The sequence below is a fragment of the Corvus kubaryi genome, unplaced genomic scaffold (genome assembly GCF_017639235.1).
Source record: "Corvus kubaryi isolate FWS band 111438036 unplaced genomic scaffold, C.kubaryi_AGA036_p1.0 65245, whole genome shotgun sequence".
Classification (NCBI taxonomy): domain Eukaryota; kingdom Metazoa; phylum Chordata; class Aves; order Passeriformes; family Corvidae; genus Corvus; species Corvus kubaryi.
The window spans coordinates 20,234-42,392 of NW_024581864.1; the positions used below are offsets into that span (position 1 = coordinate 20,234).

At 54.5% G+C, this 22,159-nt stretch overlaps 1 protein-coding gene across 3 annotated transcripts; it reads right to left on the reverse strand.

Annotated features, from left to right (window-relative positions):
- Positions 1-1,764: 1,764 nt before the first annotated feature.
- On the reverse strand, positions 1,765-17,904 carry LOC121673146 (SH3 domain-binding protein 4-like). 3 transcript variants are annotated; one of them, XM_042046221.1, is made up of 6 exons: positions 17,698-17,904; positions 14,297-14,375; positions 12,317-12,495; positions 8,164-10,526; positions 2,683-2,871; positions 1,765-2,332 (listed from the first exon to the last, which is right to left on the reverse strand). In XM_042046221.1, exons 3-6 carry the CDS (start codon positions 12,432-12,434, stop codon positions 2,108-2,110), a joined length of 2,895 nt encoding a protein of 964 aa, XP_041902155.1. In that variant the 5' UTR covers positions 12,435-12,495; positions 14,297-14,375; positions 17,698-17,904; the 3' UTR covers positions 1,765-2,107. The 3 variants fall into 3 exon arrangements, with proteins under 3 accessions (XP_041902155.1, XP_041902153.1, XP_041902154.1); XM_042046219.1 differs by having other exon boundaries at positions 17,537-17,904; XM_042046220.1 differs by having other exon boundaries at positions 14,297-14,378; positions 17,537-17,904.
- Between the last annotated feature and the right edge of the window lie 4,255 nt (positions 17,905-22,159).

The following is a 22,159-nucleotide window of genomic DNA, read 5'->3' on the forward strand; positions in this document are numbered from 1 at the left end:
TCTTTAAAAAAAGGCCCATTCCCAATAAGAACAAAACCCAGTTCCTGCACAAGGGTGGCAACACAGAGGCCCAGACAGATTTTTAGGAGAAGGCCTTGACATTTAGTCCAGAAGGCATCTGGGGGACACATTCCCAGTCCCAGCACGGGAGGAAGGACTGGATTTGGGACCAAATTACCACAGCCTCACCCCGCGTGGTGCTGGCCGTGGTCCCAGGGGGCTGGGGAGGGCACAGGGTGCTGAGGAGCCGAGCCCAGGGGGTCTGAGGCAGCTGCTGGAATGCCAGGGCGGGTATTCAGAGTACCTGAGGGAGACAGAAAAACCAAGGGGGAGCAGGGGGGGTTAAAAAAAAAAGCTGGGATTATTCATGGCTCACGGGAGGCTCCGACTCCTGCCCTCACTGCTGCTGCCACTCTCCCAGCACAGCCTTCTGCAGAGCTCTGGAGCCTGCCAGGCAAAGGGGGAGAAGCCCAGGTCCAGGTAAAAGTCCAGGGAAAAGGCATCCTGCTGCCTGCACGTGGAGGTCACCCTCACTGCAGCAGGGATTTCAGCTCCTGCATGGAAAAATGGGCTCCTGGGGTGCCTCAGGGAGAGGGAAAGGGGCTGGGTGCTCACAGACCCTCTGTGCTATGGGGAGTTGCACAGGAAAGCCCCGAGGAGAAATTGAAGGTGCTGTTGTGGGGTCCATGGAGAGCGATCACTTCTGGGGATGGGAATTTGGGAAGAGGGAAATACACCATTCCCTCCACAGGATGCCTTTCCTACTCTTTTTCTTCCATTTTTTTCCCCTTCCATTGTTTTTTTAATTAACCTGAAAAAAAAACCAAACCCATCCCTTAACAACCCTTACACATTCTCACTACAAAGAGCCTCTGCACTTAAAATAACCTTTCTGTGCAAAAATATTCCCCTCCCAGGTGAAATACCTGAATGCCAGGGAGCCGAAGGAGGAAACGAAGTCGTTCCAAAAACTCGGATTTAAGAGGAACAGGGGGGAAAAACATACGGGCACAGGGTGCCAGAAATATTGAGGCTGTTGGCAGCAGGTTTATAGCAAAGATTATTGACAGGTTAAACTGGATTTGGGGAGCCCTGAAGAATTAGAAATCAATGGCAAAGAGCACCTGGACCATCCCCAATGAGCTCGGATTTCAAACTAGGAGGAAGATTCTCTCTTTTCCCTCTTCTTCCTTTTTTTTTTTTTTTTGGCCTGTAGAGGGATTCTGTGGATGGCAACAATTCCCTCTCATCGTCCTCCTGATCCATCTCCTGAGGTCTCTGGCAAGCCCCAAACCTCCAGCTTCTTCCAGAGCTGTCCTGCACCACATCCAGGGGGGGATGAAGTTCCTCCTGGTTAAAGAAACAGGAACAGGCAACAAGCATCTCCCTGCCCACAAACAAGAAAATCCACGTCTGCAGAGACACGAAAACAACCCCAAAAACAACCCAAAGGCTCACAGGGCCTGTGAATAAAATAAAACAATTTAAAAAAAAAGTACTTTTTGGTGCAAGGTGCTGCTTGGGCTGAGCACACCCCAAATTTGGGGACACCCCAAGTTCTTACGGTGCTTCAGTCACATCTGGTAGCCAAGATCCTGCCCATGGTAGGGGGAAAGGGCATTTCCTGTGCTTCCTCTTAAAATATGTGTTTACAGGACCCATATTTGTCTCAAACCCCATCATTTAAAAGCAGTTTCTATGACCTAAAACCAGCCACAGCTTCATCCACCCCTCCCCCAAAGCTGTTACAACTTTTACTGCTCGTTACAAAAATTAGACTTTTATTTGTAAATGCCTAAAAAAACACGTGATCTCTTTTGGGACCCCCTCCCCACCCCTTCTTCCTACCCTCTCGAAAGTCTGGGGTTTCTTTAGTAAGAAAGAGTTTAACTGGATGAAAAGCCGTCCCCTTCCCGATGAATTCCCATCGAGGTGGGATGTCTCCCGCTGCCTTCCAGTCCTGGTGGAGAACTTGCAAACTTTGGCCTCTTCCAACCCACGCAGAGCAACCTCCACTTCTTCTCTTTAAAGTCAGCTCAAGAAAGAGGAGAGGGGGGAAAAAGCACAGGACAAACTTCCCAGCCAGGGAGAAGTGGACAAACGCGGGCTAGATGGCAAAATCCTCGTGGTCCTGGGGGCTGAAGGCAGCTGCCCGCAGCATGTCCAAGGAGTTGACGAGGATCAGGGTGCCCGTGAGGTGCTTCCAGCGCTTGGTGATGGGGTTCTTCATCTTGTCCAGCCCCGTGTGCAGCTCCTGGATGACGTCCCGGTAGCTGTCCCCCATCTGGCTGCTCCACGTGAGCAGGAAGTCGTACGCCGGCTTCCACATGGCCTGGGGCAGAGGGGGGACAGGTGGGAGGGGATCAGAGCTCAGCCAGCAGCCCAGAGCAAGCACCTTCCCAGGAGAACACCCCCCAGATCCCTCTGGTCCTCCAAGAAGAGTGTGCTCTGGAGGAATCTCCAGAGAAACGTGGAATCATTTGGTTGGAAAGCTTTAAGAGCGCTGGGCCCACATTGGTGGGGCTTGGCAGCGCTGGGTGAGCTCCAACACCTTGAAGGTCTTTTCCAGCCAAAAGAATTCCAAGATCTGCAACCCACAGGGCCCCAGGGAGACCCAGATCTCCACGGAGGGCCTGTGGAGGCCCAGATCTCCACGGAGGGCCCGTGGAGGCTCACTCTCACCTCGCTGTCCACCGTGCCCGTCTTGTCGCGGTGCGGGGCCTCGTAGGCGTCCATCTGCTGCTTGGACACCTTGGCCAGCTTCTCGGCCAGCTCCCGCCAGCGCTGGGCCACCTCCACGGCCGTGGTCAGCAGCACAAAGTCCTGGATCAGCCGCACCACCAGCCCCTGGCAGTCCATCTTCAGCAGGGCCTGGAGGACAGGGGGGGAAAGCGAGCAGAGAGTCAAGGCCGGGGGCGCGTGGCAGGGGAATTCCCTCCAGGAGCATCCCAAAACTCCTCCTGCCTCCTTGCTAGCGACAGCTGGGGAAATCAGGCCAGCAGGCCTGGGCAGGAGAGTAATCCCATTAATTGGACAAAGCACTCGACCCCTCGGGGATGGGCTTTGCAGCCGGGCTGGCCAAGGCAGCCTCATTCTCCAGGCAACCCCTCCCGGGATGTCCAGGCCCCACCTTAAGCAGTTTAAAGCATCCCGGGGGCTGAGGACAACAGATGCTTTTAATCAAGAGAACTAATCCAGACTCCATCCCAGAGCTGCACTATCCTGCAGAGCAGTGGGCAAGGCACAACCAGGACATTTTGGGATGGCACCTGGACATCAGCCCTGTGAGGGGATGGGCTGGGGTGAGACCCAGGTGAAGACTCCGACAGTACAAGCATTGCTCAGCTCGGGATGTTCTTCCTCCTCTCCTCCTCCTGCATCATTTATTGTCCTGAAAGCCAAGATTTTCCACAAATGGTTTTGAAGTGGAAAGAGCAACTGCATCAGTCCGGGTTTTCTAGGTAGGAATGACTTATCCAGGAAAAAAAGGATGGAGTAGGGTTAGCTCCTGCCTTGAAGTGTCAAATCCCATTAAAATCCCCTCACGGTGGGATGAAGCTGCAGTAAGGGAAAACCCCCAGAGCAGCCCAGGAAAGGAAGGGTTTAATGGCAGTGTTCAGTCTCAGAGGATGGGATCTGACTGCCAGGATCGTCACCCCACTCCCCAGGGCTCCCCCAGCCTCTGCCAGAGCCTCTGGATCACAAGAGTCCCAGCAGCATCAACCCCAGTCCTTGGGCAAATCCTACCCTGAGCCTCAGGAAGGGGTTTGATGTTACTAAACATGGAAATCAAGCAAACAGACCCCACCAGCTCCTTCACAGCAGCACGGGGATGGTTCTCCAAGAAATGTGGCCAGAATCCACCTTTCTGCCTCCGTGGGCCCTGACACCCTCTCCCAACACAGGGGGCCAGGCAAATCCAGGTCTGGCTGTGGGGCAAAGAAGGGTTAAATCCGCCCAGTGGAGGTCTCACTTGGGGGAGGGAAGATGGGAACATCTGAAACCACTCCAGCGATTTGCAAAGCAAAAGCACCGTGGATTTTCCCCCTTATCTGCTCCCAGCTTAGAGCTGAGCTGGGTTCTAATCACAGCTGCAGCCCAGCACGTGGCTGCTCCTCCGAAGTGCTGACACCGGCTTCCTGTGGGAGCCAGGGCGGCCATAAACCCCCTCGTTAAACAAGCAAGGAAAATCCATGGGAAAGAGCCCTCATTTGGTGGTGCAGAAGACATGAGGAAGCATTTAGATGTCACACACCTGTGCCAGAACCGCCTCCTCTGCTAGAGCCGCACGGATCCACCGCCCTCTCTGCAGGGGAAGGATCTGGAGGGTCCTAAGGAAGGGGGCAGACTGAACATCCCCAAACCCACCTTTCCAGGCAGCTGGATCCCAATCCCGGGCAGAACCTGGCATTTAGGAAAGCAGGCTGAAGGAACTGCTCTCACCTCCCGCCCGAGGTCAGAGGCAGCAGAAGAGGCCTCCCGGAGCCAGGAGCGCTGCAGGGTTAAGAGGGATGGAGCTGCAGGAGATGGATTCTCCTGCTCCTCCTGCTGCTCCAGGTGAACAACAAAACAGCAGCAAAGGAAAGCAGCCGGGAGGCCACCTCAGCAAGAGCTGCAAAATCATCCAAAACAAGGAGTCCGGGAGAGACGGATCGGCCTGGAGCGCCGCGTGTTAGCTCCCAAACCTACTGCTGGCCACGGCACCACGGGCTGTGCCCTGGCAGCTCCAAGCACACGGGCAGAGGTGACAGGAGACAGGGACAGCACCAGAGCCACGTGGGGAAGGGGTGCGAGACATCCCAGACACCGAGGTGGCAGCCAGAGGGGGAATATTACTGGGAACGGCGACACACTGGGATTAGCTCGGCAGACTTAATCCTCCAGTGGCATTATGGCCCAATTTTTTCCATCCTCCTCCCTCGCCCTGGACAAGCCTCCCGGGATAGCTGGGTGCACCCACTGCATCTCCATCCCTCGGCACCCAGGTGTGACCTGGGCTGTGCTTTGCCAGAGCCCTCCAAAATATTTATTATTTATTATTTACTCCCCTGGCAGCAGCTGGGAACCGGCTCCGCCAGCCCAGCAAAGAGCAGAGAGGGTGTTTGATATTCAAATCCCGGTTCAAAGCAGAAACACCTCCACTTAAAAGGCATCCAGGGGAGGCTGAATTTACATCCCAGCTTTGAAATGCAGAATCCCATTTCCTAACGAAGGAAAGCAGCTAGTGGAGGAAAACAGCTCCCACCTGGGACTTCCTCAAACATATAAACATGGGATAAAGGCCCAAGGAGACCGTGAGACCCACGGGGTGAGAGGATCCTCGTGCACAGGCTCCTGTCTCATCCTCCTCTTTGGGATATAGGTCAGGTTTTGACCCAAAAAAGTTGCCTCTGTACAAGTGTTCCCCAAAACAACCCTTGTTTAGGCATCAAACGTCTCTTCCACTCGTTTTTTGTCTGTTGCCACCTCCAAAATCATCTCACACATTTAAAATACACACTGTCAGCCTTAAATACTGATTTTTTTTTTTTTTTTTTTGCCTCATACTGGCTCCATGGGGTAATTTCCTTGGACATGACGCCTAGTTGGATCTCAGCATGCTGAGGGTGGGGAGGCCCTGGCACAGGGTGCCCAGAGAAGCTGGGGCTGCCCCTGGATCCCTGGAAATGTCCCAGGCCAGGCTGGACATTGGGGCTTGGAGCAGCCTGGGACAGTGGGAGGTGTCCCTGCCCGTGGCAGGGGTGGAATGGGATGGGCTTTAAGGTCTCTCCCAACCGAAAGCCATGAACACCCTGACCTGCAGCCCCCCCCAGCAGCTCTTTGAGGCCTGCACACACCAGGGACAAGGAAAAACTCTTGGCAGGAGACAGGCAGCACATGGATACCTGGATACCGGGAGTCAGAGCAAACAAAACAATGGGAGGGGAAAAAAAAAAAACCACCCTCCCAACCTCATCTCGTGTGTGACCTTTACAAGCAGCCTGGAGAAGAACAAGCTCAGAGTTTCCTTTGCACGGCTCCCTGCTGCCGTGCCAGGAGCATTCCCAGCAGAGCCGTGCTTTTCCCAACAGCAGTGTGTGTTGGAGGGATGACAAACCAGAGTGTCTCTAACAGCCAGAGAGGGAGAAATGCTGTGTCTCAGGGCACGTCTATCCCCACGGGCCAGGCACCAGGGGCAACGAAATCTGCTCGAATCCACACCCAGTTTTTTTACTTTTTTATCCATGTGCTGCCTGCCTCCGATGGGCAGAGAGGAGGGAGGGAGAGCTTTCCCTCCCTCTCTGCTGTGCTGAGTAATTCCTGAGCCACATCCCCCCCCCGAGTTACCGTCACACTCCAATGCTAGTGCCTGATTAGAAAAATAGTAATTAGAGGCAGGTTACTGATTAACCAGTCATCATGGCCAGGCTTTGCCTTGCTTGGCTGCTGGTGCACGACTCTGCCACTGGCATTTTGTGTGCTCGACGCTGAACTCTGATAAACCTGCTTCTGCTTCTCCCTTCCCAGCGCTTCTGAGGGGATACAACCAATTTTCAGATGAAATGGCCACACTGGAGCTTAGTGCACCTGGTTCCCCTCGCCAGAAAGCCAGTCCATTTGTTACAAATAAAATCAGATTTAAACACAATAAAACCCATTACTGCTCCATTGCCATGCCCTGAAACATCATTATTTCCTTCTTTCAACAGGCTCAATCTAATTTCTCCATAGGCTAAGGAGGATTTGACGGCAGCGAGGGGTTTGGAAGCGGCATCGTGTTCCACCAAGAAGGGAGCTCATCCTTTATCCACGGGCTCAGCCTCCCAGAGAGCAGGATTAGAGAGACAAGGAGAATAAAACCTGCCCTGGGACTCTGCTCTCCAGGCAGCCACAGGGGAGCAGGATGTTTTCCTGCAGCTCCTTGAGCCTTATCTTTCCCTTTGTCTCCCCACTGAGGGTTCTCCATGACCTACAGACCGCCTGGGATCCCTGAAAACAATGGGAATAGATAAAAGCAACACCTACGGGGTTGGCAAACAGGGAAAGCAAACAGCGCAAAGCTCCCGGAAAGATGCAGCAAGAGCAGCATGGATTTCATCCCAACGGTTCACTGGGCCTGATGACTGAAGGGGCAAACCCTCCCTCGGGGGGCAAAGGGCGGATTTTCCACTCCTGGATGAGGAAAGGGGTCACTGATGGCCAGGAGAACCCTGCGACAGAAGCAGCGTTGGCGGCACGACCTGAAAGCTGAAAGGCAAAGCTAAACCATGGCCCCCCAGGCCCCAAAGTGGCGCCTGGGCACAGGGAACTCTTCGGACAACACTTCCATAAATAACAACGGATTCAATACCCTTCCTGACACCTTCTACTCAGTCCTTACATTTCCCCTTCTCCCTAAAAGGAGTGTGGGAACTGAACTCCTTTGTTCAGCTCCAGTCCCCTTTGCCATAATTTCATTTTGCCAAGCTATTCCTTAATCCAATTGCCATTTTAAACCACGCTGTTCCCCCTAACTCAGTTATCCTGCTCCTGCGGGAGGGCAGGGAACAGGAGAGAGCTGCAAATCTCTTCCAGACCTTTTGCCCTGTGTTTTCTTTGGCTCGCTTCCTGTGAAATGCTAGAAACGATCACGGAGATGATGTTTCGTACGGGATTGACTTGCTAATGGCATCCTAGAAGTACCAGCAGGCAGCGCTCTCCCAAATTCCTTTCAGGACAAGGAGCAAGCCACCCATTTCCATTTGCAATGTATAAAACGTCCCAGCTCAGAGGTGTCCTTGGTTTAGCTGCCACTCAGAAAAAAAAGAATCCCCATCCCTGGCAGTGTTCCAGGCCAGGCTGGACGGGGCTTGGAGCAGCCTGGGCTAGTGGAAGGTGTGCCTGCCCGTGGCACGGGGTGGGACGGGATGAGCTTTGAGGTTTCTTTCAACCCAAACCATTGTGTGACTGCGGAATTCCGAGTGCCTCAGCGCCTCCCTCATTACTGCCCTGATCTCCCTAAAGCAAGAGCCCACCGACCCCAGGGCTGGACTCCCACCTGGCAGCGCCCAGCAGTGTTCAAAAGACCTGAAAGATGGACTTCTCTCTCTACAGACCAAATTCAGAAACCTGCAACTCCCGTTCAGCCTGATCCCTCTGCAGAGCCAGGAACGGAGCCCCCCTTTCACCAGGCCTCAGACTCACCGTCATCAGCTCCTTCTGGAAGGATTTCCTCTCCTTGTTCTCCATGCTGTTACAGTCTTCCTTCAGCTTCTCCAGGACGGAGGCCACTCGCTCGGGCTCACTGTCCAGCTCCGCCCGGCAGAAAAACGTGAGCGGCAAGTTCAGGTAGCCCAGGGCGTCGGCGAAGGAGCGCCAGCTGCTGAGGTTCTCCATCAGCAGAGTCCTCACTGAGGCGTAGATGTAGGTCAGGAACTTGCAGGGCCTCAGGATCTGCTCCAGCAGCAGGCTGGTGGTGAGATCCGGCCCGGAGAAGTAGCTGGGTTTGACCTTCCCGACCACCAGCACGTTTTTGGTGTGCACGAGGCCGATTTTCCCCTGATAGTAGCCAATGTACCACTCCTTGGTCCACAGCTGGCCTTTCAACCTGATCTTTTCCTCACTGAGGAGGGCTATGACATCTCCCTTCTTGTACTCCAGCAAATAGTGGTTCTTGCTCTGCCTCACCACCGTCTTCAGCAGCTTCCCGTACTTCAGGCTCAGCACCGGCCGGTCCTGAAAAACCGGATACTTGGTGGTGGCAGCCAGAGGGGAGAGGATGATCTTCCCCACCTCGTTCTTCTTGAGGAACCGCCTCTGCCCCGTCGGTTTGATGGCACTTTTCGGAGGCGGCTGCGGCGTCTGGACGCAGAACTGGGTCAGAATGGCATCCTGGTCATCCTTGACTTGTATCCTCAGCGTGAAGTCCGAGAGCTCGTTGGGGTCGTGAGACGCGATCGGGAAGATGAGGCGGCTGACCTTGCCCAGCTTCATCTGGAAGCCCCGGACGATCTTGGCTTGCTCGCTGGCCTTCACCTCGTAGTTGGTCATGTTGGAGAACATGCAGAGCTTGAGGTCCTGGGGCCGGGACAGGGCAAACTGGTGCTTCCCCCAGAGCTGGAGGGCGACGGGAGCCGGGCTGTGGGACTGCCTGGTGACCTCGTTGACCAGCAGGGTCTTGGGCGCGCACTCGTGGCCGAACATGGCCACCACGGTCTTGAAGGAAGGGTGGATGTGCTTGGGGCCGTAGACGCCCACCGTGATCTTCTTGCTGATGTAATCCCACACGGTGTAGGGGTAGAGGATGTTCTGGCCCTGCGCCACGGCCGCGATGTACATGCAGGGCTCCAGGTTCTCCAGCTGCACCTGGATGGTGTCCCTGTAGGAATAGCTCAGCTGCATCGGCGTGTAGGGCCCCTCCTTCATGTCACTGCGCAGGCACTGCAGCCCCACCAGGCTCTTGCTCATGATGTCGTTCTTGACCTCCGCCGACACCTTCATCTCCAGGATGATGAAGGTCTTCACCTCCATGTTGCTGAGTTTGATCTGCAGGACAGGGCTGATGGTGCTGCACTTGTCGCTGTTCAGCTCCAGCGGCGGGTCCAGCATGGCCTTCATGGAGATCTGCTGCGTCTCCCCGGGGCACACGTGGCCCTCGGGCACATGGATGCTGATGTTGGTGTCCGGCAGCTGGACGGCCCCACCGGAGCTGTCCAGCTTGCACACAATGTTGGTCTCCACCGGCTGCGTCTGACCCCAGCCAGGATTTTGGCCAAGCAAATCCAAGTCGTGGCAAGACCGAGCCAGCTTCCTGTGGTTCAGCCACGCTGTCCTAAAATCCTCCCGGCTCTGGAACTGCTCAGGGGTGGGAGACTTCAAACTGCTGAAGAAACCCGACGATGCCGGCGCGTCCGACTTGGCCTGGAGGACGGACAGCTCGGACAAGCTGTAGGAGCGCTTACTTCGGAAGAAGGGGTTGTCCCTTCTCACGGGCTGTTCCACATCCAGCCTGTTCATGGAGGGAAACTCATCAAAAAGGTTCCCCAGGCTGCTGTTGGCGGCCGAGCTGGGAAGAGCCGACGTGGGAGCCCCCGTGTCGAAGAGCAACAAATCCACGGCGACGCTGGAGTCGGATTCTTTATCCGAGCCGGGCGCTGCTTGCAAGTTCCCATTCAGGAACGGGTTGGTCTGCACTCCGTTCAGGAAGGGGTTGTTCTGGTAGGATTTGGCAGAGTTCCTCTTCACATCAGCCCACTCCCCGAGCAGGTCCAGCTCCTTGACGCCCTCGTCGGGGCTCTCCAGCAGATTGTCGATCATGCCGCTGTCCGTGAGGGAGGAGTTGCGGTAGTTGACGGGCTGCACGTAGGAGGACGGGATGTATCCCATCTCCGTGGTGTTGTGGGCGTACCACCACTCCCCTCCCGACGTGTCCAGCACGTACAGGTGGTCCCCCTTGGAGAACTTCAAGGTGGTGAAATTCGTGGGACAGTAATCCTTGATTGCTACCACTTCCTTCGCGTTCCCGAAGGACGTGGGATTGTTCACCAGCAAGGCACTGGGAGAAGGCACTGCAGAGGCAAGGAGGAGACAGCACTGTGAGAGACGCACAGCAGAGCCACCACAGATTTGCAATCATTTATTCCTGGTCACCATTCCACACTGTTCTAAGTGATGAAGGTAAGTTTTGGAATCACTGAATCACTAAAGCTGGAAAAGCCCTCTGACATCATCGAGTTCAACCATTAACCCAGTACTGACACGTCCACCACTAAGCCATGTCCCCAAGTGCCACATCTCTGTGTTTTCTGGAAACTTCCAGGTCCACTAATTCCCTGGGCAACCTCTCAAGGAAGAAGGTTTTCAAGAAATCTCCACTATTTCTGCTACATTCACACCTTTCTTCCTTAAAGGGTTCATCCAAACCCAAGATAACTCTTCCTACAGGTGACAAGCCCTCTTGCTCTGCTGTAACCCCTCTCCTGCCCAGGTGGGCATGGCCAGAGAAGCTGTGGCTGCCCCTGGATCCCTGGAAGTGTTCCAGGCCAGGTTGGATGGGGCTTGGAGCAACCTGGGATAGTGGAACGTGTCCCTGCTTTCAGGTCCCTCCCAAATCAAACCATTCTGTGTTTCTAAAGGTCACCCAGTTTGAACCCCCACAGAATCCCAGCACCTCCCTCCCACAGTGCTGCCGTGGTCCTGGCAGCATCTCCAACTTCCCTTGCAGCAGTGCCAGCAGAAAGTTGTTTTGCCAGGGGACCCCAGTTTACATCCAGGCAGGGTTTAGCCTACACTGTCACCCTATTTATTGGCTTTGCTCTCATTTTCAGGATGTGTTTCTGTAAAAAGCACCAGAGCCGAGCTGCAGCTGACGTTCCATCAATGGTTAATTGTGTGCTGTCTCCCTCGGCAGACTGAAGAAAACAAGGAAAGCTGGATTTTCACCAACAGGGAGCTGCAAGGGAACTGGGACAGCACCTGCTTCAACGGGCTCGAGAGCTCTCTGGGAGGAAAAGGGAGTTTAGAAAACACAGGAAGCCCTTAAAATCCCAGAGACAAAGGGATGGGAGCTCAGACTGCACATCCCTGCAGCCACTACTTCTCACCATGGAAATAACAAGGCGAGGAAAGATACAGCTGAGCAAAGAGAAGCCTTTAAATATAGCCTGGGGATCAAATGTTCAGAGGAGAAGAGTTTTGTACACATCCCAAACGACTCGTCCGCCAGCAGGCAAAGGCGTGAGGACATTTATCCAGTGGAAAACTACACAGAACCTCCAAATTGGAATTATTTGGGCAGCCTGGCAGGTTGGAAGCCACTGCTAACTCGGTCATCCTGCAGGACGGAGCATTTTTGGTGTCAGATCAGACAGGCAAGTGGCTGCTCCTGTGTCCCTCCAGCTGGGCATGCGGAGGGTTAACAGGGATGTGCTGAAACGCCTTGGAGAAGAGGAGTCATTCCTATTTCTGCATTAAAACCCATCCACTTCGCAGCAAGTGTTTGATGTTCAGGTGCTCCACCTGCAAAAACAATCGCGTTTGCGCGTGTTTTGTTTGTTTCGAGGCCCTCGGCGCGCTCCAGCTTCCACCTGGAGTTTTTCCTTGGGATGCTCTCCTGCCAGGGGAGCAGCAATTCCCCTCCCACCTGACCACGGCTTTTATGCTGGGTAAGGAAAACACAGCAGGGGGAAAAAAAAAGGGCAATAAAAGTTGGGGAAGAAAAAAAGGATTAGTGGAGCAACCTGCAGGATCCCAGCACTGGGGAGAGGGAACACCTTTGTCGCCGCCTTGTTGGGGTCACCGAGCCGTCCCAGGAGGGGAGGACGGGCCTGAAATGAGGAGAAGGATCAGCCCCACGCACCTTTGACGTCGCAGAGCGCGGTTTCAGCAAAGCCCTCGCCCAGGTCGATGAGCGTCCCCTCGGACTTGCACCGCGGGAGCCCTCCCGAGTTGGCCGCCCGGATCCTCTGCGCTGCCATCTCCGCTCCAGGCAGGCACTACATGGCCATGGGGACCCCAGTGTCACCTCGGGGAACCAGCCTGGGGGACAAAGGCCAGGGTGTTAGAAAGGCTCCGGGTTCCCCCATGCCACCCGCACGCTGATCCCGTGGTGCTGATACAGGAGAGCGTCCTCCTGTTCTCCTTAAACCTGGATGCTCCCAGGAACCACCAATCCTTGGAGGGCAAGGACAGCCTGGTCTTGCATGATGCTGGGCACACCCCCATACGAAGCAGCCCTCTGGCCTTACAGAGTTTTTTTGGGAATACGCTGCTCCCAGGATCATAAATTGCTCCTTCTCCCCGTTTCCCAAGCATTTGCTCGTTGCTGTCACACAATTATGAAACCACTGAGCACTGGGCTGCTGTGGAAGCATGGAAGACCCACGGGACTAGGCTTTTTTCCATGTTCAAATGGGTCATCCCTGTCTCCCAGCTGCAGCACTGGGATCTCCTGGGATGGGGCCTGGCTCCTCCCGCTTGCTCCCCGCATCTCTCTCCACACCCAGCCAACCAGGCAGAGCAACATCCCTTCCTGCACTGAATAGGATAAAAATAAAGGGGTTTTTCCTCCTTTTTTTTCCAGCAGCACTTGCAAAAACACTTCCAGAACCCCTGTGGAAGAGCAGCTGCATCAGTGCGCCGGAGCCGAGAGGGAAAGGAGCCCGTTCCCACAGGACACTCCGACCACCAACGTTGCGGCTGATGCAAGCGTGGGCAAGAGCTGCCCTGACGTCACCCGTGTCCTCTGCAGCTGGGACAGTGGCCAGATGGGCCAGGACAAGCAGGGAAGGCTGAAGGCACAGCTGGAGCACAGCCTGAGCCCTGAGTTGCTACGCCAGGTTTGCACCAGGGAGCAGGAACGCTGTCGGGCGTACCCGGGATCATGCTGGAAATTCTGGATCCATCCCCTGCCTCCTGCTCCCTCAGACCTGCCACAAAACTCCAGCCTGGCTGCAAAACACCAACAGGTCTTAAACATCCAAGTTTTAATTAGAAGTTACGTCCGAATCCCTTGTTTTACAAAGGGATTTTCATCCACTCCTCACGCTGTTCTTACTTTCTGCCTCTCCCATGCAATCTTTTTTCTTTTCCTCCCTCAGCTGGAAAATGAAATCAAGCAGAAAATAACAGCCAGACCCAAATTCCTGAGGTGTGAATACAGAGCTGATGCCTCCTCGGGCACTGTGAGGGGGAACAGCAAGTCCTGAAGGATTTGGTGCCCTTTTCTGGAATGCAGCAAGAGGAAATGTGCTGGGGAGAGCCTGAGCAGGAGATACTCCAGCCTGCTTGAAATGCTTCCCAAGCCATCCCCGGGGCTGGTATGCCGGGAATGCGGCTGGCTGGAAGGGATGCACCAGGCTCCAGCCAGAAAAGGGAAGGGAGAACTTGTGTGCAAACATTTCCCCTTACAGGAGAGCCTCCTGCCGGGAGCAATCCAAAGGGAGAGGGTTTGGCAGGGAACAAACACAGGGCAACCGGGCTTTGAGTCAAGGCTGAGCTTATCAGGGCTGGGACAGGTAAGACAGGAGACCTGGAGCTGCTGCCAGGGGGCAAGACAAAGGAAAAACCAGCGGCAAGCTCCAGCAGGAAGCAAGGAAGGGAGGAAGGATGGATGCTCCCCTCGGCCGGCACCATTCACCCAGCTCCAAGCCCCGCCGTGGTGTTTCCCATTAATGCCATTTGGGATTGCAGGTTTTCCAGGTGGCATGGAAACACCCCAAACACACGGTGCCTCCCCTCTAGAGACCCCACAGACACTTCGTGAGCTTTTATAGGGTTTTTTCTTCCCTGGCTGGGAGGACAATTCCCCCCCCCGCCTTCACAGAGGCAAAAAACAAACCTCCACAACGGCATCACCAGCACAGAAAGAGCTCAAGTGGCAAAGTTTTCACCAATTCTGGCAATTCTTTCACACGATCCTGCTGGGAAAAAAAATAAATAAATAAAATCAAACCACTGTGGCATCCCAAAACTCCCCCCTGCACAAAGTAGGAGAAGACCGAGTGTAAGCCACAGATATGTTTTGAAACACCTGCCTGCTGGTCCAGCATGGCATGAATTTTACATGAATCATGGCAGCTACAGCCCTGACAGCTCTCACTGACATATCCTCAAGCCTGGAACTCGCAGGGATGCTCCCCCTTCCTTTATTTATGTATGGAGATGGGAAGCTTCGTGCTAAAGGTCTCTGACAGACGTGGGCTGTGTGGAGAAACAGCTGGAAAAACCCCCCTCTGCATCCAGCCCTGAGGCCTCAAAAGGCAGCAAGAATCTACACACAAAGGAGGGATAATGGGAAGGGATTTCCTCTCCTGGCAGGAGCATCCTGGATCTGTCCGTCCCTCCTGGATCTAGGGATGCACACACACACTTTAAAGGATGGGGATCCAGGCCCCCCACGGCTGGATTCGGGATGGGAGCCCTCTTTTGGAGCTGGGGACGGACCCAAGACGTTCCTGAGCGCAGAGATAACCAGCAAACCCCCAAATTCAGGCTGTGCGAGGATAAAAGGGATAATGGGAGCGGCGGGGGGGGGGGAAACAAAGGGTGGAAGGGGCAAGATTTGTTTAGAAACCACTGAGACAATGGTCTGCAAACTCCTCTGAAAGCGCTTTAAATTTAGCCTGGGGTTAAATATAGCCCAGGGAAAAACCCGGCCCCACGTGTTTACCCAAAGCCACAAACAGCATCCGAAATGAACGGCGGAGAGGAGGGGGTGGGAAGGAAACCAGTGGGTGACCAGGGCTCACCCTGACAGTGCCAGCAGCTCGTCCTGCAGCCTCTCAAAGGCACCCACACCTGCTTCTCACAGCGGTTTTCCCGCTCCCATTAGGAAAAGGGAATGCTGCAGGGTCAAATCCAAGCCTGCGAGCCAGGGGGACCTGCTGCCTGCTCCCCCCGTCCCAACAGAGAGCGGCTGCCTGCATCAGGGCCCCACGGTGGTTGCATTATTCTGGCCAAAATCCTAAGCAGGCTTTGCTGGGAGTTGGAGAAAGCTCTAGGGAGGCCCCAGTGAGCACATTTCCATGGGTGCATCCTCACAGCTTCCTGGGATGGACGGGGCTGCTCCCGGATTTAACTTGGCATGAGCTGGGGGTAAGGATAAGGGGTTGGGGATGGGATGTGCGGGCTGAGCACACTGCGGAGAGCCTGGCTGCTTCTCAAGGGGTAGAGAGGAGACAGCAGGGAGCATCTCCAGGGTCTTGAATCAGTGCTCCTGGATCTCCTCTTATAGAAGTCATGGAATATCCTGAGTTGGAAGGGACCCCAAGGAAGGTCAATCCAACCCCTGTCCCTGCACAGACCCCCCACCAATCCCACCCTGGGCATCCCTGGCAGCGCTGTCCAAACGCTCCTGGAGCTCTGGCAGCCTCGGGGCCGTGCCCATTCCCTGGGGAGCCTGGGCAGTGCCCAGCACCCTCTGGAGGAACCACCTTTTCCTAAAATCCATCCTAACCCTGCCCTGGCCCAGCTCCAGCTGCTCCCTCAAGTCCCACCAGCAGGTCTGGGGCTGGTGGCAGTGTCACATCTACTAAAAAATCACCTATTAAAACGTACTAAAAACAAAACCCAAAGGTCACTTTTCCTGCAGCACTCGAACACACAGCATTCAGCATCCCAGCTGCAGCATTTCCCGGCATGGAAAAGGTTAAAAATAACTTCTGCAAACTGTCTGCTGCAACTTATCCCAGAAATCCAACTGCAAGCCCAGGGGAGCCACCTAAAACCTCCTGGCACAGGCAGAGCCCCGTCCTCGCCAGCGCTCCCAGCTCCACCCATCGTTCCAAGCTCATCCTGATGGGATTACGGGATGGACACACCTCTGTCCGGACACTGAGCTATCAGTCAAAGACACACCACGGGCACCCAGCCATGCTGGACAGGGCTGCCAGGGAAAAGCAATCCTGGGAAAAATACCAAACCCACGTCCTGGAGCAAAGAAATGCAATAAAAACCACGGGAACACCCCAAAGTGCGCAGCCCCAGGGCGGGAAGCAGGATCTGCTGCTGGCCAAGGGAATGTCTCTCCAACAAGCCCAGCGTAGGTGGGAGAGGACCCCTCCAGGAGCCTCAGTACTGGAAAATCCCAGAATGCCAAGAATTTGGGCTGATAAGACCCAGGAGGGCTGGCAGGTACCAAGCACCATCAGGGCTGGAGATGGAGCCAGGTCCTTCCAGGTGCAGCCACGGACCTGCTGCCAGCAAAGGGAGCAATCCCTGCCCATCCCATGCTTCCCAGCCCTCCCTGGAGCTGCAGGGTCCATCCCATCATGGCACGTCCATGGGAAGCACAAGGAACAGGAGCCACCATGACACAAGACTGGTCAACTCCGCCGTGACTACCACCCCACAACCTTGTTTACACTGGAAAATCCATAAAAAGCCTCTCAAGACCATGGTGCAAGACCATCTCCCACCCTGCCCCTGGCCACAAATTGAAAATTGGGAAGAAAGGAAAGAGCTTCCAATCAATCACTCATCATCCCCTCCCCATGCCAGAGCCAAGATCAACTCCAGGCACTCGTTGCTTATGGCTTTTAATTTGCTTTTTCATTCCCCAAAGTCCAGTTCCTCCGGCTCTCCTACAACCATGGAAGTGTTTTCGGAGGTTTCTTCTAAAAACAGCCAGCTTTGCTTGGATATGAGCAAATTTAAACACTTTCTAGGTAGGAACTCATGTCCCAGAGCCACAGTGCTCTTGTGCCACACCACTTGTCCCACACAATGAATGTACTGAAAATGTTGCTTTCATCAGTCACAAAACCCTAGTAACTCAAATCCATGGAAGCAGATGCAGAAAAGGCCCCTCCAAACCCCGGGGACACCCCAGCCCTGAGGGAGCTGCTCAGGGAGTGCCTGGTGACACCAACACACTGCAGTCAGCAATGGCCTTCAAAAGAAACTGAGAAAAGGCCCAAAGTGGCCGAAACTGCCAAATTTTAGCAAACAATCTGATTTAGGAACTTGATTTTGCCCCGTGAATTCTCCACCTTCAAGATCTCCCGCATGGCTATGACACAACACAACGCTGGCCCTTGCTCAACACGCTTCCCCCCCCAGTGGAAGATGATCCCACTACCTCGAGAATTCCCTCCTTTCTCCGTGCTCGTACAGACAGATCTTCAGGCACACCTTCAAAACTGGCAACACCAGCACAGCCCCACCCAGGTCCTCGGCAGCCCCCTACAAGGCTGGGATGGCTTTGGAAGCTGCTGGTGGCAAGGAACAGACTCAGATAACCTTGTAGCTCATCTCCCAGTGATCCAGGTCTCTTCCATGCTGGAGGGGATGGGTGGGGGAGAACTGGCTGCTGTTGAGTTCTTCCCCTCAGAAGCCTGGCCCGAGCATTCTCCAAGTCTGACGCCAGCCGTGCTGCGTATCCCGGTGATTCCTGACCCCGTTGCCTCTCTCTTATCTCCTCCTCCTCTTCCTTCACCGCCTGTGCTTGCCAAGCCAACGCTTTCATCTTCCAAAAAAAAAAAAAAAAAAAAAGAAAACCCACCCAAGCCAAGCAAAGATAAACCACCCCTTAAGACAACACCAAACACCAGCTCTTTGTGCCAGAGAGAACAGCCTGGTGTGAACTCACACGTCCGTCCCAGCACGAGCCTCGCGGGAGCTGCCAGGAGCACAACACACGGCGCTTCAGTCCCTTTCCCAGCAAACAAGAAGGGACTTGTGGAAGTATCGGGACCTCCCATCCCTCCTGCAGCATCCTCACGTCCCAGGGGTTTGCTTTGGAGCCCATTCCCACCATGTGATGTGGGAATGACTGCACCCAGCACGGCGGCAGCGGAGCCCGGCCCCGCGCCGTGCCCTCCGCTCCCTGCCAAGCCCCACGGAAAAACCCTGCCCTCGAGCTCCAGCTTGGCTCAGCTCCTGCTGCCAGGCAAGGGCAAGCCAAGCATGGCCAGGGTGATGGAGAAGGGAAGGGAATGAAGGCAATTTTGGCCGAGTGCGTGCTGCCAGTGTCTGCTGGTGCCTGGAGTCCGTCACGGCCTCCCTGCTGGGGATGTCATCCTTCACAGGCAGAGCGGGAAGGACGGGAAAGCTTCCTTTTATAGCACGAGTCCCGCTGGATATCCATCACCAGCTGCTCAGAGACTCAAATATAGATCAGTCTTGAAGGTGGGAAAAGGGAGCTTTCCCTGCAGGACCTCCTGCTGCTGCCCAGCACTGATGCCATGGCAGAGGAGTGTCCTGGAGATGCAGGCACTGCCCTCGAGCACCCACAGCAAGCCCAAAACCCACCCCAATTCCCTGAAAGCGGTGCTGGTGTGGCAGAGGTTTAAAAAACCTGGACGTGCAGGAAAGTGCTGGAGGTGCTGCACGGGGCAGGAACCCTTGTGAGGTTTAGAGGGCCACAGGAAAGGTTTTCCTGGGACAACAGCCCAGGTCCTCCCACTCCACAGCAACAAAACCACAACACGCACGCCCGTCCTGATAACACAGGGAAGGAAATAAAGCTGGACTTGCTTCCATGGTTTCAAGACTGCAAAACCAGCCACTTGCCCTGGCATCCCCAAAAAAAGCAAGGCAGAGGGATGTCTCCAGTGGGATGGTCCTTGGTGCAAGGGATGCTGCTGGAATGCCAGCACGGAGAGCGAGGCACTCCCCAAGAACAGATTCCTCCACTCCACAGAGCCAATTAAAAACCCAGAGGCGGTGTCTGCCCAAACGTCTCTTGGTGAGGCAGTGGGATCAAAGGAGACCTCAACAGGGACCATTGTGGACCTCTTGCCCAGGGGAGGGCTTGGTTCCCTGAACCCACAGACATTTTTGCCTCCACAAAGTCCTGCAGCAAGGAACTCCACGGATGGGCTGGAAGGCAATGGAAAACTCATCTCCCTCAGGAACAGGCTCTCATCTGATGTCCACTAGCCCTCGGATCAGAAGAGGCAGACTTCAGTCCTGGTCCACCGTGCCCCTGATGTCTGCTCAATGTTCTTCCAAGGGAAAAAACACTTCCTAATCCAGGCAGGGCACTCCCAAAGGTGTCCTGGCTTTTCAACAGGGACCTGTGGATGGATGCTCCTCTGGCAGGGCAAGGAGTTTGATCCAGACAAGTCCCATGGGGACCAAAAAAACCATGAAAACCCAAAGTCATATCTACTGCTGCGGTCCCAGAGGAGTTAAACATAAAAGCCGAACTCAAGCTTTAAAACCCTTGGATGGAACAGGAATCCAGGAGAGAACCATCTTCCTGCAAGCCCTCACAGCCCCTCCAAAGTCCTTCAGAAGCCCAAGAGTTCGGCCAACAGCCAAAGCAAGACTGTTCCTAAAGGATGTTTAGGGCCAAAAGCATGGACCAAACGTCTCTCAAACCGGGGAAACTCAGATTTGAGCTGGATCAGGCAACGGCTCAAGCTCACACAGGCAGTCGGAGGTGGAGGAGCAATGAAACCCAAATTTCCAAAACCACAATAAGACACTTTTAAAGAAAAAGTGGTCTTGATCCTGCCAGAATCACCAGGAAAATGCATACAGACACCACGGTCACCCAGGAGATCTCGGGCCAACACCCACAAAGAGCAGAGTAAGGGAAACCGTGGAAGTCAAAAGGAGGGGAAACAATTTCCCACCTCGGTGGGTGCTGCAAGAACCATCTCATAACCACCCAAGGGGGGGGCCACTCAACCCCTCCTCCCCATCTCAAATCAACCAGATGCATGGAAGCTTGAAGGCTAAAGGCACCAACTGAGAAAATCCTGGAGCAACTCGCTATCTTTCCACTCTCCAGCCGCAATCCCTGCAGCATCTCCTTCCTCAGATAATTTGGATGCTAATTTGGCCTTCAAGAGCTGTCAAAACCCGAAGTCCCTGAGCTGCTGAGCTTCCCCCAAGAGGAGATGATGACAGAGCTTTAACTGCAGCAACACTTCAGAGCCCTGTCCCCATCACCCTTCAGCGATTCCGCCCTTGTCTGACGGAGAGGAGCTGCTGCAATGCCACGTGTTCTCCTTGTTGCTGGCTGGAAAACCAGTCCCACCAGCATGTCCAGAGAAGGGCAGGCACAAGAAACTCACTCCTGCTGCTGGCTGGACAGGCTGCCACCACAACTGGTGCAGAGAGGACAACACAAAGCTCCAGAGATGAGCTGCAGACCACCAGAGACGAGGCAGCTCCGAGCAGATCATCACACAGACAACTCCATGCAGTTCTCCCAGCCCAAGTACTCCACCAAGACTCATCTGTCTCCAGGTATCCTCAGTCAGGAGGCCCATTTTTGGGAAAAACAAGGGGTTTTGTCCCCAGCTCACCGCCTGAGCGAGCCCATGGACACCAAGCAATGACGGATGAAATCTCTCTGGATTCCAAGAACTCATCTGAGCGGGGACAAAACCACTCCCTTGGTTCAATGTTCTTGCACACCTTCCTGATTAGTCCAGCACTGATCTGCTGCTGGATTACAGGACACCCTCCTCTATGCTGAAAATGCTGATGGGAGCCAAAAACCTCCTTTCCTCTCTCTCTTTAGGTAGAAACAAATAAGAATCAGCACACTGCAAAGAATTCCCTCAAAACAGCAGGGTTTTTTTAAGCTCCTCTTTGGTAAACATTCCCAAAGCAGATTGCCCAGGACACCTGGGTGTGAGTGAGCAGCTTAACCCTTTGCTGGAGTCGATGGTCTTTCATAGGAAGGCAAGATGGGGGTTGGTCACATCATGGGATGCTCCATGCTTGACCCAATGCCACAAACCAGGGATTTCCATGGTAGAAAGAGGGCAAGTTTGTTGGGAGCAGATGCCTGGAGAGCAAATTCCCAGGTGATGATGCAAGTAGGAAGTGGATGTGAGGGCAGATCAGAGAATCATGGAATGGTTTGTGTTGGAAAGGACCTCAAAGCCTGTCTCATGGGCAGGGACACCTTCCACTATCCCAGGCTGCTCCAGCCTGGCCTGGGACACTGCCAGGGATCCAGGGGCAGCCACAGCTGCTCTGGGCACCCTGTGCCACAGCCTCAGCACCCTCACAGAGAACAATTTCTTAATATCTGATCGAAACCACCCCAAACAGAGCCGGGATTAGGACATGGGGCTTGATCCCACCTGCAAATCCAGCCAGCTGCAGACCCATCCCAGAAAGTGTTCCTGCTTCAATCCAGAGCATGCTTTGAACACCACCCTCACTACACAGACACAAAAGACCACGTGCCTCATTCCAGGTGGTTTTCAGCAGCACAAGTCCTCGCCTTAATTTCGCTTAGAGCTTTTCCAGCGGTGGGAATGAGTTTTCCAGGTGCAGACACCTACCCCTGCCAGCCAGGAGGGTGCCTGAGATACACCAAAACCGGCTGCTGTTTATGCAACACAAGAGCAAACACCACGCCTGCTTGTTTAATTAATCACCCCGAAATTAAAGCACATCAGACTGCACAGAGACTCTGTGCAACCTGCAAATTAACTCAACCTGGGGGTGAGGGAGGTCAGATAGCATCCAAGCAGTGGCTCCAAGCGTTTTCCACAGCATCAGGAGTGCCATGAAGGGGAAAAAAACCCCAATAAAATAACACCACCCACCTCCATCTGTCACAGCTTCAGGGTTTTGTTGTTTCGGTCTCGGAGCTGCTTCGGGGTTTTGTTGTTTCGGTCTCGCCAGGTTAAAAGCTGCTCAGCCCCATCACCGTGGGTCAGATGGCTGATAAGGAACCAATTTCATCACTTTAAGCCCCAAATGTTTATGGGAAGGCTCAGTCTGCAAG

Coding starts and splice junctions, on each gene's coding strand:
- LOC121673146 (XM_042046221.1), bottom strand. CDS start 12,434: ATGGCAGCGCAGAGGATCCGGGCGGCCAACTCGGGAGGGCTCCCGCGG. Junction 10,527..12,316: donor CGCGCTCTGCGACGTCAAAG/GTGCGTGGGGCT, acceptor TTGCCTCTGCAG/TGCCTTCTCCCAGTGCCTTG. Junction 2,872..8,163: donor TCCAGAAGGAGCTGATGACG/GTGAGTCTGAGG, acceptor CCTGTCCTCCAG/GCCCTGCTGAAGATGGACTG.